The sequence below is a fragment of the Macadamia integrifolia genome, chromosome 5 (genome assembly GCF_013358625.1).
Source record: "Macadamia integrifolia cultivar HAES 741 chromosome 5, SCU_Mint_v3, whole genome shotgun sequence".
Lineage (NCBI taxonomy): Eukaryota > Viridiplantae > Streptophyta > Magnoliopsida > Proteales > Proteaceae > Macadamia > Macadamia integrifolia.
The window spans coordinates 25,277,645-25,290,780 of NC_056561.1; the positions used below are offsets into that span (position 1 = coordinate 25,277,645).

The following is a 13,136-nucleotide window of genomic DNA, read 5'->3' on the forward strand; positions in this document are numbered from 1 at the left end:
GGTATGGCTCGAAGTGAGGGAAGGAGATCGAGGGGACGAATTTATTGAGGATGGGGGGGAAGGAAGGAGTGGGAGATAAGGAAGAGGGGTTCAGAAGATCGGAAAAGAATGAATTTGCCTCATCTTTAATATCTTTAGGGTGAAAGAAGGGGGATTCATCTCTAGAGATGAGCATGGAGATGGAATTGGCATTCATCCTGGCTTTGAGGGACCTATGGAAGAAGGAAGAGTTGGAGTCTCCAAGCTCCAGCCATTTGATGTGGATTTTTTCCTAAGGAAGCTTTCTTCTTGGGCCAGAGAGTGGAAAGCTCTTTAGAAGTAGCTTTTTCCTCATTGGGAAGGGAGACATTAAAGAGATCCTGTTGACGGCAAGATTTGATAACATCAAGCTTGTCTCTATAGAAGAAGACTCCGGAAGAGATGTTTCCAAAGGAATTAGAGTTCCAAATCTTGAGTGCAGATTTGACATTCTTGAGCTTTCTCGGAAAGGCAACAAGGGGCCAGGAGAAAGCACAGATGGGGATAGCCCAAGCATCTTGGACAATAGGGAGGAAGCCATCATAAAGGGTCCACATGTCAAAAAATTTGAAGGGCTTTGGACCAAACAAGGAGAGGGGGTGAACAAGGAGAGAAATGGGAGAGTGATCAGAGATACCAAGGAAAGTTAAAACAAGCATGGGAGGAGGGAAAGGAGTGGAGCCAAGCCTCATTGACAAGCACTCGGTCAAGCTTGCAAGCAACTCGAGCAGAGCCGCTCCTCCGGCTCTCCCAAGTGAATTTGGCACTAGACCATCTAGGGTCACTTAGGGCAATGTCAGTAATGTAGTCGTTGAAGGAGTTGACACAAGAAAGGTCTATGGGGAATCCCCCAACCTTCTCGTGGCTAGCTCTAACAACATTCAAGTCACCAGCAAAACCCTAGGGGAGAGGGCCAGTTGAGGGGGCTATAGCATGGAGGGAAGATCAAGGGAAAGCCTGTCACAGCACAATTTATGAGCATACATGTGTTAATTGAGAGGGAATTCCAAATCTATATCTAATTACTCCAATACATCTATTCTAAATGCCTATTTTTTTGGGATCAAGTTCTGGTACTGCCATCCTGCTCTTGAATGTCCCATCTTCAGTAGGAACTAGTGAGATCTCAGAATCTAACCATCGGACTGAACTGAAAGTTTTAAAAATCTATTCTCCCCAATTTAAATAAGGCTTAGTGAGATCTCAGAATCTAACCATCGGACTGAACTGAAAGTTTTAAAAATCTATTCTCCCCAATTTAAATAAGGCTTCAAAGTTTTAAAAATCTGTTCTCCCCAATTTAAATAACATTCGAACAGAATTTGGATCCTGATTTAGTTCGAACAGAATTTGGATCCTGATTTATTATGTGATATTGGATTTTTTTTCTCGACTCTGGAAATTTCTCCTAGTTTGCAATCCAGTCTTTCTACTAGTTCGGAAACTTATCTATTAGGTGACCACAACCAAATTAGCTAATAGGAAACCAGTATGGAGGGCACAGAGATGATTAATAAATTACTAAAAGGCAAGCATGTCAGGAATTAATGTGATGTCTTGCTGCAAATTTCATAAAACTAAAACAGAATTCAGATGGTAAACCTGAAGCAATTCATTAGAAGTTTTCGGAAGCTCCAAGAAAACAATGTTTTCAGATACTGATAAGTCCAGTCCAAGAGCCCCAACAGTTATTCCAATTATCGCAACCTTGACCTGAAGAACAAGAGGTATTTAATTTTCCATTCATGTCAATTGCAGACATTCAGTACCTAAAAATAAATCAATAGGGAAACAGAAACTCTAACTAATTCACTTTTTATAGCATTTTCTTCACTTCTTGTGAAGGCTCAAATAGAAAATAGAAGCAAATCACATGTACCAATCAAATGGATGTTGCAAATAACAGAAAGGATGAGAGAAACAAATAACTCATAATAAAAGTTCACACATTATGTACTCATGAATGAAAACATGCAATGACATTAATAAATCTGGGATCTTGAACACTAAATAAGGAGTGTCTGTTTCACTTGGCAGAACCGAAGAAGTGGGGCTGACAGGGTGGCTTGAAGGTTGATAGGGCCCTTGTAAATGAAGCTTGGCTGACCTACTACCCTGCATCCTTTGCCACATTTGATGCCCCCACCATCTCTGATCACTGCCCCATTTCCCTCCATGCCTACTCCTCCTCCTCCTTTGGCCCTAAACCCTTCAAATTCTTTGATATGTGGAACCTCCACCCTGATTTCTCCTCTATTGTCTGTGATGCCTAGAATCTCCCCGTCAAAGCCTTCTCCTCTCCCCTCATTGCCTTATCCAGGAAGCTTAAGAATGTAAAATCCGCTCTCAAGCTTTGGAACTCTAGATGTTTCAGTAACATCTTTGGCAGAGTCTCAAAGTGCAGAGAGAGGCTTGACACCATTCAAGCAAATCTCATGTCCGACCTCCACAATGTTGCTCTAGCGGAGGAAGAGAAATCCGCTTCCCTTGACCTCTCCCTCCTCCTGACCCAAGAAGAGAGTTTTCTCAAGCAAAAATCCCGTATAAAGTGGCTTGAGCTTGGTGACTCTAACTCAGCCTTCTTCCATCGTTCTATCAAAGGCTGTCTCAATGCCAACTCCTTCCCCCTCCTCCATGCTAGAAATGGCTCTACCCTTCACAATCCTTCAGACATTAAAAATGAGGCCTCCTCCTTCTTCTCTGATCTCTTCAACCCCATTCAAATCACTGATCCCTCCCCTCTCCCTCCCTTGCTGATCAACAAATTTGTCCCAAATCATCTCCTCCCCTCTCTTCAAGCTATCCCTTCTGATGAGGAGATCTCCGTTGTGGTTCTTTCCCATAAATCCAATAAAGCTCCTGGCCCGGATGGATTTAGCATGGGTTTCTTCTCATCTTGCTGGGATATTATCAAGTTGGATCTCATCAGAGCTATCAAAAGCTTTTTCTTCAATCCAAGCTAGATCAATGGAGTCAACCACACCTTCCTTTGCCTCATCCCCAAATTTGAGGGTGCCTCCTCCATGCATGACTTCAGACCCATCTCCCTTTGTAACCTGATCTACAAATTCATTGCAAAAATTCTGGCAAACCGTATTCAAGGGTCATTGACTCTTTGGTGAGTCTGAACCAATCAGCCTTCATATCTGGTAGGAATATAGCTGACAATATCATTTTGTGCCATAAGATTGTTCGTGGATTTGAGAAGAAATCCCATGGATCGGAGTGGGAATTCATCTCAAATGTCCTCCAAATGTCTTTCCCCCCAAATTTTGTCCGTTGGATCCTTGCCTGCATCTCTATCTCGAGCTTCCCCGTCTTTTTTTTTTTGGGTGAATAAAATTCATTACCAAGAGAAAGAGAAAAAAATACAGCCCCAGAAGGGAAGGGAGAGAGAAGTAGACGAGCTCAAGGAGCATTACTAGTCCTGATGATGCAGTTTGGAAGCTCCCAGGAGTTTACAATATAACAATTTCTAGGGGAAGAGTTACAAGTGGTTGTACACCGAGAAACTTTTGCTTTGACATCAAAGAAGATGGAGCTCCAAATCTTATCAAGAGAGCGAGAGTTGGAGGTCCATTTCCTATGATTCCTTTCCATCCAAATCTGATTTAGCGAAGCACAGAAGGCAAGTCTTCCCACGTTGTCACAGATGGTCTTTCCATGGAATGTCATATCCATCCAAATCCATTCATGGTGGAATGGGAGGATTGTCCTTTCGGAAGGCCAGCATTTGCAACGAATCCCTTTCCAAATGGAAGAAGAGATACTACAAGTAAAGAAGAGGTGCTCTATAGTCTCCATCTCAGTGCCACATAGGATGCACAATGGATCTACTGGAATGCCTCTTTGAATGAGAAAGAAGTTCGTGGGTAGGGACTTAGTAAAAATTCTCCAAGCCGTGAAGCTTTGGCGGGGAACGTGATGCTTGAACCAGATGAGACGATGCCATGGAGATGCCGGGCCATGAGTCCTAATAAACTCCCAAGCTGCCTTAGGGAAGAAGGTCATAGTGGAAGAAGGCTTCCAGAGAATGGTGTCCGGCCTAAGCTACTGGGAACGAGAGATGACTAGCAAAGAGTTCCAAATGTCCGCTAACTGGGCCATAGAATGATCCGGAGGGGACCAATTCTCTGAAGATTGGATATCTGCAACAAGGGCAAATTTTGAGAGGCCTGAGTCATAAATCCTTCTGGCACTTACAATGTGATACAAGATTCCCAAGGGGTGCCAAGGATCAAGCCAAAGCAAGGTGTCGACTCCGTTGCCAATCTAAGAGGATATAGCAGGAGATATAGTTGGTCTAATGGCAATAATTTTGCCCCAAACCCATGAGGCATCTGCTAGAATTTTCACAATCGAATAGGTGTCTACTTTGAGGGGATTCGAATAGATCCAATCAACCCAGATACTCTTCTTTTTGGTGATGATCTTCCAAGCTAATTTAATGATACCAGCCTGGTTCACATCCTTGATCCTTCTCAATCCAAGCCCTCCTTCAGATTTGGGAAGGCAAACAGCCACCCAGGAAATGGGGCGAAGATATCTGGAACACTCAGTCCCTTTCCCAAGGATCCAAAAATGGATTCCAACTTGGAGATGATGGCTTCCGGCAAACCATAAATACCTAACCAATAGATATAGGAGGCTTGAAGGACCGATCTAATGAGCTTAAGGAGAGAATCTTCCCTTTCCAAAGCCGGAGCTCTTCCTGATGAGGTCAAGCATAGGAGAGCAGTGGTGAGCAGTGAGCCTGGCAAGAATGAGAGGGAGCCCAAGATACTTCACTGGAAAGAACCCCTTAATGAATCCAGTTTGCTCCAGAAGGGAGGCTTTGGCATCTTCAGAAATCCAAGCTAAAAACATAAAGGATTTTTCCGGATTGATGTGGAGCCCTGACATTGCAGCAAATTGAGACAGACAAAGCATGATGTTACCAAAGGAGCCAAGGTCAGCTTTGGAGAATATCATCAAGTCGTCTGCAAAAGCAAGGTGAATGATCTTGATGGCCACGCATTTAGGGATGGCGGAGATGAGGTTCGAGTCTGTGGCCAGCTGAAAGCTTCTTGAGAGAGCTTCCAAAGCAAGGCAAAAGATATATGGAGATAGAGGGCAGCCTTGCCTAATGCCCATAGAAGAAGAGAAGTAACCAGCCGGACTTCCATTCACCAAAACAGAGAATTTGGGGAAGGCAATGCAGTGATGAATCCAATTTGTGAAAACTGGCGAGAACCCCATATTGTTGAAGACCGAAACAATGTAGTCCCATCTCAAGGAATCAAAAGCCTTGTGAATGTCAATCTTCAAAAGGGCCGCAAAAGAAAGAGATTTCCTATCAAATCCTCAAACTATTTCATGACATAGAAGAATGTTATCCCCAATACTTCTCCCTGGAATGAAGGCTGATTGGTTTTTGCTGACAAGGGAGTCCACCACTAGCTTTATTCTATTAGCTTGCTATAAATTTGTATGGGAGATAGCAGAGCGCGAGATTGGCCTGAAGTCCTTCATCTCATCAACACCCTCTTTTTTTGGAATGAGACAAAGGAATGTGTGACTAATCCCTTTAATTTGACTCGGATTAAAGAAGAAGCTTTTGACTGCATTTATCATATCCACTTTGATAAGATCCCAAGAGGATGTAAAGAAACCCATGCTAAATCCATCAGGGCTTAGAGCCTTGTTTGCCTTGTGGGAGAGGATGGTTGTGGTAATTTCATCATCAGTGGGAATAGCCATAATAGGACCAGCAAGGTTGTCAGGGATGAATTTGTTTAGGAGGTCACTCGGAATGGGGAAGGGAGAGCTGGCTGCATTTGAAACAGATTCTTGAAGAAGTCAATTGCCACACCATTTATCTCATCAACTTTATGAACCAGTCTGCCATCCGGAGAAGTCAGCTTAGTGATGGAGTTGATATTATTCCAGGCTTTCACAGATCTATGGAAATATGCAGTGTTGGAATCTCCGAGCTCAAGCCAATTAATCCGAGATTTCTGCCTCATGAAGCTCTCCTCTTGAGCTAATAGGGAAGAGAGGTTGACTGCCACAGTCTTCTCCTCATTAGCTAAGGAAGTGTTGAGATGGTCATTTTGAAGTTGGCACTGGATGAAGGAAAGCTTCTTCCTGCAATCAATAACTTGAGAAGAAATATTCCCGAAGGAGTTAGTATTTCAAGCTTTGAGGGCTGATTTGACATTCTTCAACTTTCTAGCCAAGGCAAGAAGAGGAGTAGAGAAGGCATAAACAGGCTTCAACCAAGCTTCTTGAACAATGGATGGGTAGTCTAGGTGGAAGGACCACATGTTAAAAAATTTGAAGGGTTTGGGCCCAAAGGAGGTGTATGGCTGAATTAGGAGCGAGATGGGGCTATGGTCAGAAATGTCATGGGCTCCAAATGTAGCATGAGAAGAGGGGAAAGCATTTAACCAGGCTTCATTGACCAAGAATCTGTCAAGCTTTGAAGCAATTCTGGCTTGACCCGATCTTTTATTGTTCCAGGAATATTTTATTCCGAACCATCTGAGGTCCTCTACAGCTGAATCCTCAATGCAAGAGTTAAAGGCATCCACATTCTCACTGTCCAATGAACCTCCTCCTTGCCTTTCATGGGAAAATCTGATGATGTTAAAGTCACCCCCAATACCCCAGGGAGAGTGCCCAATCTGATTTGCCAAAAGTCTGAGATCATTCCAGAGGGTATCTCTTTCAGAAGGCCTATTGGCAGCATAGACAGTGGTGAGGAAGAAGGTGGCACTGGAAGTAGTATCAGTGATGGAAAGATGAAGAAATTGGGCTGAGGAAGAAATGAGGGTAACATTGATCTTCTTGTTATCCCACATGAAGCAAATTCGCCCGTTAGGATGGGCGGAATGGTTGGACATAAATAACCAGCCAGCGGCAACAACGAAGACAATTTTATTCCAGTTTGCCTCTTTGATATGAGTTTCCAGAATACAGCAAAAACATGAACTAAACTCTTTGATGAGCGATCTCACGGCAACATGCTTGGATGGGGAATTGAGACCCCTGGCAATCCACAGTATGCTGTGGGTCATTGGCCATATTTGGAGGAAGGCATCAAAGGCTCACCGGAGGAGGAGCCAAGAACAACAGGGGTTTGGCGGGAGCGACTTCTTCGCTGATAGGATCAATGTGAAGCAGGATTGGGGGGTTAGGGATTAGAGGAAGACTGGCAAGTGGAGGCTGCTGGTCAGCGTTTGCCTTTTTTCAGGTTACAGTTGAGATTTGTAGGAATAGAAGGGTTATCGGGCCGGGAAGGAGGGTCAAAAAGGTTATGGGTCGCATCCGAGTCCATATCTAGGTTCTTAGGAATCTGTGTCTGAGCCAAAGACAAATGAAGGGATCCCAGGTCCGCAAGGGCCTAGGTATGGGCTGAATTGAGAATGGTTGACATATGGGCTGGAAAGGAAGATGGTTCAGCGGGCTTGGTCGGGCCAATGCGCTGAGCGGTGGGCTTAAGAAGGCATGGCTCCCCCAAGGAGTCAGGCCCAACAGAATCTATGGCCAGGTTACCCGTGTGAGGTATCTCCATAGCACGAGCCTCTTTCGATCATATAACCAAAGGAGGGCAGGTCTTCTTCGCATACGTCTCCTTTAAGGTATCCTTCGGCGGCGAAAGAGAGGGCAAATCAGAAGACTCTCCTTGCGAATCTTCATCAGAATCTTAGGCATCAACATCAGATGAAGAGCTAGAGGAGCATGACGATGAACTTGCCGAAGAGGAGCTTTCCTCTGAGCCTGCAGAGGAGTCATCAGCAGCACAGTCTACGGGACTCAAAGGATTGGCGTGCACGTCACCATCAGATGATTTGACAAGTAGGCAAGAGCCATCGGTGTTGTCAGCCACTTCCGCCAAAAGCTGCAAAGAGGTTTTGCCCATTGTGCAAGGACCGATCCCCTTACAGAGATTTTCTGGCAGGGGAAGCCCGACGGCCATCGACGGTGGCTCTCGGAGGCTTTCGCCCTCTTCTATGCATCCCTCGACCTCGCGTCGGAGGGTGGAATGACAAGGATCTGTGGCCAGTCACAGTCATAAAAGAACGATCGCAAGGTTGGATGGGTTCTGTGAACTCTGTATGCGAGCCTTCCAGTGGGTTCAATGGGGTAACCGTCTCACAAGATTTCATATCATGGCCAAACACCTTGCAAACAAGGCATTGGGGAGGCTTCCATTCGTAAAGAACAGTCTACTCGAAAGAGAAGTCATCGCCATCCTGAACAGAGATGGAGGGAAGGGCTTCGGTGGCGTCAACCTCAACACAGATGCGCACGAAAGCTAGACGGTCCTTCCTGCAAGTTCTGGCATCGGAGCATACCGAAGTTCTAAGCACAAAGCCAATGGTACTCAAGCCCTCAGAGCACCAGAAGTGTAGAGGCAAACCCAGAAGGGTGACCCAAATGGGGATGGAGGAGAAGTCCACACGATTAAGGAGGAGATGGCGGTGCCAAGGCCTGAGCAACATCAGCGAGCCCCCACTCTCCAAATACCACCTTCCAGAATTCTTGTCCGATCATGTTCCTCAAAGAACCGGAATAAGAAAAAACCATGATCAAGAAGAAAGGTGTCAATCGAGCCCACTGGACGCCATTGCCTCAAGAGCGATAGCTTGACCAGATGAAATGGTGGCCGTTTCCCCAAGAAATGACTGATAAGGGAATTCTACCAATGGGAAGCTTCAGAATCCAGCAAGCCCTTGGGACAGATAGCCACATAAGAGTCACTAAGATTGGTAGGCAGAATGAAATAAAGAGAAAGGCTATCAGGAGTGGCGGGGGTTGCTTGAAATGGGAATTCTATGGAGCTCTAAATGGGGAGGGTGGAGGTGGCAGGGGAGGAGCAGAGGGAGGGAGGGATTTTTGACAAGGGGCCCAGCCGGAGGTTCAGTCATCAGGATAGTCGAGGTGGCCAGAGGTTCAGTTTACTGATGAAAATGTTACCAAACACTAAACCCGAGCTTCTTCGTCTTGGTTAATGGTAGTCCAGCGGGATACTTTAAATCTTCTGTTGGTATTCGCCAAGGATGCCCCCATCGCCCTTTCTCTTCTCTCTTGGTCTTAAGGTCCTATCCCGATCGATTCAATCCTCTACTGATCTCCACCTCATCTCTCCTATTCCCAAATGTAAGGCTCTTTCCCTCACTCATCTTGCATTTGCTGATGACCTGATGATTTTCTCTCTAAAGCAGATCATTCCTCTATCTCTTCCATCATGTCCTCCCTCTCTTTGAGCATCTCTCGAGCAAGGATTAAAGTATCGGTATCGGTCGCTATATCGGTCGGCCAAAATTAAGATACGTATCGGAGGGTATTGTATCAGAGATACGCAAAGATATGCTAAAGATACGCACATAAATGGATAGGAAACACTTTTTATACACTTTTGCATAAATATTTTTTTAAAAAAAGCTATTGATAACATGTATTATGCATAAACACTAAATTGAGGGTATTGCACTAAGAATTCAAGGTTTGTAGTTGTCCCATAAATGTAAAATCCTTGTTCCCAACCTTGATTTCCACTTTAGCTAAATAGAAATATGGCTGACAGCAACTTTGGAACAAAAACCCCTCAAAAAATCGTGTTTTTCTGAAAAATGAACCAACTTGACTATTATATGACTATAGCGCATCGTATCAGTACGTATCGTACCGTATCGGTATGTATCGACCGATATTGTCGATACGTACCGATACACACTGATACGTACCGAAAAGTACATTTCACTCGATTTTATTTTTTCCATAGAGTATCGGTACGTATCGGTGTATATCGGTGAGTATCGGTGCGTATCATAGGATACGTATCGATATGAAAGGGTTTTAAAAATTTCATGTATCGTATCAATGTGTATCGTATCGGTAAGGGCCGATACGGTACGATACGCACCGACACTTAAAACCCTGCTCTCGGGTCTCCGGATCAACCCAGTGAAATCCCGCATCTTCACCTCTGGGATTGAGGAAGCTTCCACCAATCGCCTTCTTGAGATCACTGGATTCGTTGTTGGCTCTCTTCTAGTCATGTATCTTGGTCTCCCGCTCATCCCGCCAAACTCTTTGGCCATCACTGCACCACAATCCTGAACCTCCTGAGGAAAAGACTTCAGTTGTGGAAGATTAAACTCTTATCCTATGCTGGAAGGCTGGAACTTGCTAGATCAATGCTTCAATCAATGTATCTTTATTGGTCTGGAATCTTCGTTCTTCCCTCCTCCACTGTCAAGGCAATTGAATCTCTCATTTGCTCCTTTCTCTGGAAAGGCACAAACACCACAAATTCCTCCATCCCATCAACTGGAAAAGTGTTTGCCTTCCCAAATCCAAAGGTGGTTTGGGCCTAAGGCACATTAAAGACATGAATTCTGTGGGTATTCTCAAACTTATCTAGAGAATTGTGTCTAAGCACAATAGCATTTGGGTATCATAGGTTTATTCTCACCTTTTAAAGAATGATGCCATTTGGTCCACTTCCCCTGGTCCGGATGCTTCTTGGGTTTGGTGTGGTATCCTTAGCCTCAGACCTATGGCTTTAAATGCCATTTCCTACTCCATTGGTAGAGGTACCTCCACCTTTCTCTGGCTTGACCCTTGGCACCTAAATCGTCCAATTTTCCTCGATGTTAGCCCTAGGATCATCTACTCCAAAGGCCTAGACTGCCTTGCCACTGTCTCCTCCATCATCTGGAATGATGCTTGGGCTCCCGCCCACTCCCCACCCCCTCTGGCTAACATCTGGTCTAGCCTTCCTCCACTTGTCCCTGATCCTAGAGGTAGCGATGACTCTGTCACTTGGAATCCCTCCCCCTCTAAAATCTTCACCTCTTCCTCTGCCTGGAACTTCGTGAGAACATCTGCCTCCCCGGTTCCATGGAGAAAGCTTATCTAGTTCAAGGGAAACACTCCTAGCCACAGCTTCACGGCTTGGCATGCCCTTTCCAACTGCCTTCCCACCCATTCCTTCTTCAACTTTAGACATATCCAAGCCCCTAATGCTTGTTGCCTTTGCTAGAATGGGAATGAGGATGTTGATCATCTGTGCTTTGCTTGCCCCTTCTCCACAATCATTTGGAAAAAAGTCCTAGGTTGTTGTTGGCCCTCTCGTAGGAGACCACTTCCCTTCAGTAAAGAGTGGATCTAGGTGGATATAACATTTTGGGGATCCTCTATTTGTGACATTGCTGGAAAGCTTGCGTTCTGTGCTACCATCAACCACCTCTGGATGGAAAGGAATCTTCGAAGATGGACCTCCAAATCCTGATCTTATGATCAGATTTGCAATGCCATCTATTTTGATGTCTACAAAGCTCGCATACCTGCCCCACCGTCCAGTTAGAGATTCCCCAAGGAACAGGCTCATTGTTGTCTCCTGGGGTCTCCCTCCCTCTACCATCTCTTCCCCCCCCCCCATTGATGGATTGTATCATTGAGTAGTGCGGTTCCCCCCCTTTTTTGGTTGGGCTTCCCCTTTCTTGTCTCCTTTGAGGCCTTCTTTTGTATATTCTTCTTCTCCTTTAATATAGTTTTTATTCATCCAAAAAAAATAAGGAGTGACTGTCAGATGAGTATAGGCAAAGCTGCCAAAACAAACTGCTTAATCAAGATTGGACCCCCTAAAGCCAGAATCGGGATTCTGGTTGGTGTTTAAAGAGTGGTTGCCTAGGTCCTAGTGTCCCACTGACAAGAAAATGCCCTTGGAAACAAAGTGGACACCATAACAACATGAATTTCTAAATAAAAATATAAATAATAATCTCAAAAAAGGGCACCCCACCAACCTCCACCTCCTTACTGTTAAGCTGACCAGATTTTCATTTCTTTTCTTTTTAACTTCTTTGAATTGACATGTGACAGCCAAGGTGGCATTCCATTTTCAGTTAGGCATTTCACACTGTCATCCCTGCCATCTTGGCAAGTTTCATCCTATAACACTTTACAACATGGGAAAAGGAGCCTTTCTATTCTCCACCCAGATCTACAGAAAAATTTCAAGAATATCCAAAGGAGAACCACTGAGCATAAATCTGTTATGTTGCTAGTATGCACAAGAACAGAATACATGTGTTTAATCTATCCTCATCAGAAAGAGGATTTCATCTGCCACAACATCCCTTAATAATAAAGCAGGAAACACCCATGACTGCAGACTTTAGTCTACATAGACAGAACCAAACAGAACATCATTTTCCTCAATTAAATTGCTTTTTATAACCAAAATTCCAAACTTCATCTCATATAACAGTTTCACAGTTTCAAGAAAACCAGCTGAAAAAATAATATAGTACTAACCTCTGGTGATGAACGGAAAGATTTTATAGCCAACTGCCTATCCAAAGCACTTGTAAGTCCATCAACACGGACGAAACCGACTCCCTTCTGACATGTGAATGCCTAATATTCAAACAATGCAAAATTTTAAATCAGAAAAAACTCTTAAATCAAAACAAAATCTTCATGCTCCCTCAAACAAGCCACTTAATAAATGGAAACATAGACAACAAAATTTACTGATCATGTTAAACCAAGATAATTTAACCTAGAAGCAGTTTTGTTAATCATCAAAAACCAAATGTTGTTACCAAAAAAAAAACCCAACAACCCAAATATCAACATTTCTCGACAGGACTAATTGTTAGAATTAGGGGGTGCAACTGGGATACCTCAGCACAGCATTCGGAATTGGCTTTCTTTCCAAAACATAACTTGTATCCATGCACTTCATATTCGCCTGGAGTTCGCTCCCAAAATATAGCCATCCTTGCGCCCCCCACGTCAATCCCACGAGCCTCTTATCCATTCTCATTCGATCACGACGGGGGAGCAAGTCAAAATAGAAAAACTTACATTGGGTTTAGGGATAATCAAGCTCGAACTGCATGACTTCCACCACGGGCAACGTGACACTCTACCGCTGAGTTATACCCCTTCCCTGCCCCATCGAGAATAGAACTGACTAATCCTATGTCGAAGGGTTAAGAAACTCAATGCCACTATTCCTGAACAACTTGGAGCCAGGCCTTCTTTTCACACTATTACGGATACGAAAATAATGGGAAAAATGGGATTCAATTGTCAACTGCTCCTATCGGAAATAGGAT

The 13,136-nt window shown here is 44.3% G+C and overlaps 1 protein-coding gene across 3 annotated transcripts in view; it reads right to left on the reverse strand.

Moving 5' to 3' along the window:
• Positions 1 to 13,136, reverse strand: part of LOC122078292 (DNA annealing helicase and endonuclease ZRANB3) — a 107,751-nt gene that overhangs the window by 37,899 nt on the left and 56,716 nt on the right. For all 3 annotated transcript variants that reach the window (XM_042644224.1, XM_042644222.1, XM_042644223.1), the window contains exons 11-12: positions 12,328 to 12,429; positions 1,621 to 1,731 (exon numbers count right to left, since the gene is read on the reverse strand). In XM_042644224.1, the coding sequence (XP_042500158.1) occupies positions 1,621 to 1,731; positions 12,328 to 12,429 (213 nt within the window). The remainder of the gene's footprint in view (positions 1 to 1,620; positions 1,732 to 12,327; positions 12,430 to 13,136) is intronic.